This window comes from Gekko japonicus, unplaced genomic scaffold (genome assembly GCF_001447785.1).
Source record: "Gekko japonicus isolate JY-2015 unplaced genomic scaffold, Gekko_japonicus_V1.1 scaffold6568, whole genome shotgun sequence".
NCBI classification, from domain to species: Eukaryota; Metazoa; Chordata; class Lepidosauria; order Squamata; family Gekkonidae; genus Gekko; species Gekko japonicus.
Window position 1 is genome coordinate 18960 of NW_015164829.1, and position 2578 is coordinate 21537.

Below are 2578 nucleotides of genomic sequence, written 5' to 3' on the forward strand. Positions count from 1 at the left end.
CAGTTAATCGAGTCTTTCTCTTAGACTCAAGGTCCGAATGTAATACGCTTGTTACAAAGAGGAAAACAAAGGGAAACAACTTATTAGAGCTCTTAGATGCTTCACGGAGGGACGTTTGCCACACGAGGGAAGTTTTGCCGTTTGAAATGCCGCGTAGACTGAGTCAAATCATAACTTAATATCGGCGATTCCCGGTCACCAGAAATTAAACACAATAGCGCAGCGGTGTCGAACTCATTTGTTATGAGGGCCGGATCTGACATAAATGAGACCTTGTTGGGCCGGGCCGTGGGTGTCATAAAATGTAAGGCCAGGTAGCGGAGATATAAACTTTATAAAGGACACAAACACAAAGGGTTGGGTTTTTTAACTTAAAATAAAAACATGCTTAAAACATTAGCGCCCTTGCAATAATATTTTGTTTATTTAACAGTGTCTGAGAACTGACACCTCTTGCTCTGAATTACTGCATCAAAATGTCTGTGCTGTTGCAATCCTGAGTATGCTGTTCAGGTGTGTATCTGTAAGCTGCAAACCTACGATGATGCAGCAGCAACAGAACTGGAAGAAGAAGCAGGAGACAACCAGTTCCACTGCGAGCCTGATAGAAGCCCTCTGGGGGCCTGATCTGCCCCCCGGGCCGCGTTTTTGACACCCCTGCAATAGCGTGCCACCAATAGAGTATATGAAATCGTTCTAAGAATTTTGAAACATTGCCTTCAGTACTTCAAGACTGTGATCCATCTACAACAGCAAACAAACCTGACGGAGAGTACGCAGACGGAATGATTACGAGAACGCCGTTGTTTGTCTTAAGTCGTTTTTCTCTTTGTAACAAGAGCCAGTTTGGTGTCGTGGTTAAGTGCGCGGACTCTAATCTGGGAGAACCAGGTTTGATTCCCCACTCCTCCACTTGCACTTGCTGGATGACCTTGGGTCAGTCGCAAGCTCTGGCACAGCTGTCCTTGAAAAAAGAGCAGTCTCTGTCGGAGCTCTCTCAGCCCCACCCACCTCACAGGGGGTGTCTGTTGTGGGGAGGGGAAGGGAAAGGAGTTTGTAAGCCGCTCTGAGACTCCCAAGTGAAGGGCGGGGTATAAATCCAATCTCTTCTTCTTCTTCTTCTATTGCATTTGGACCTTGAGTCTAAGTTAAAGACTTGATCACTGACTGTAAATATTACCCTAGGAGTTACATCATTCTGAATGTACTGTGGAGCTTCATGGTTAATGCTTAAGCTGTATTCTTGTTAATGACTTTAAAAATACTCTTAAAAATGTATACTTGGCATATATAAAAAAAGATAAAGATTGTACAGTTCTACACGGTGATTGTTTTGCTTACCCGCTGTGAGGGTGTGCTGACGCCGGCCCTGAGGGCAAGTCTGCATGACCGTGGCTCCCGTAAACTTGTGCGTGGAGCCACGGAAAGGGGTGGTGGGCAGGGCACCACTCCGCTCTCCCCTGTAGCCCCGTGCTGGGGGGAAACGGCAGCTGGATGCTCCTTGCAGGGGAGGGAGCCTTACCCAGAATGTCACCATGCCATTCTTCTTTCCCCCTTTTTGCAGGTGCCGGCTGAGAGGCCAGGGGTACCACTGAACAGCTGACCCGCCCGCGTTGCCCCGAGGAGCCCCGTATTCCCAGAAGCGGCGGAGTCTGGTGCACCTCCTGTGGCTCCCGGTCGGTCTCTCTCTCGTGTGTCTTCAGAGGGAACCTCCGATGGGACTCGGCCGTCCCTGCTTGGGGCCAGGGAGAAAATGGGCACGGCAGGGAAGGAGGCCGGCGGTTGCTTTCGGTGAAGATCTGGAGCCGTCCCGGGTGGGGCAGGAGAGGCGGGTGAGGCTTGGCGTGGCGCTCCCCGCTTAGGATGCGGGGCTTCTGTTCCGCCACCGGTGCCGACCCGCTGGGCCTTCCCACCTCTCCGTTCTGGAACTAGCGTTGGCTGACTTTGGCCAGACTCGGCTGGGGCCACAAGCCTTGGTGAGACCCCCCCCCCCGTGGGGCAAATGGCCCGTGCGGTTTCCCGCCCCTCCTAGCTGTGCCCCGACGGACGGCCGTCTCCCCACCGTCCCCGGGGACCCACGATGGGGTCGGGGCTCTCCACCGGCGCCGTGGTCGCGATCGCCTTCAACTGCCTCATCGCCTGCCTCATCCTGCTCCTCTTCCTGATCCTCTGCAAGGCCTGCCGGACCCCCTCCTGCCCGGATAGGAGCCCCTCCCACGAGGCGGACGAGAGGGGGAATGAGGAGAAGTACCTCCTGCAGCCCTGAGCCCCGCCGGTCGGGGAGGAGCTGGCCCCGGGCCTTCCCTTTCCAGGAGACGGTCCTGTCCTCGAGGGCTCCGGGGCCTTCGACAGACCTGCAGCCTGGTCTCGCCGGGCAACTCGGGTTCGCCGTCAGGGGCGTGGGGACCATCTTGGCTTGGGGGGCGGGGGCGGGCACCCCTGAGCCATGGAGGGAGGACGAAGCCGAGGGGACAGTGGGTGGCTTTTCCGGCGGAGGTTTAGGGGACGGGGGCACAGGCTGGGACTGACCTGCCGGCCTTCGGGGTTGCCTCGCCGGGCTCGGAAGAGGCCCTGTGGC

The 2578-nt window shown here is 55.7% G+C and overlaps 1 protein-coding gene across 1 annotated transcript; it reads left to right on the plus strand.

The window, feature by feature from the left end:
• The first annotated feature begins 2047 nt into the window (after positions 1-2047).
• On the plus strand, positions 2048-2367 carry ENHO (energy homeostasis associated). Its single transcript, XM_015409753.1, has one exon. The coding sequence runs from the start codon at positions 2081-2083 to the stop codon at positions 2264-2266; it is 186 nt and encodes a 61-aa protein (XP_015265239.1). The 5' UTR covers positions 2048-2080; the 3' UTR covers positions 2267-2367.
• Positions 2368-2578: the final 211 nt, after the last annotated feature.

Coding starts and splice junctions, on each gene's coding strand:
- ENHO (XM_015409753.1), top strand. CDS start 2,081: ATGGGGTCGGGGCTCTCCACCGGCGCCGTGGTCGCGATCGCCTTCAAC.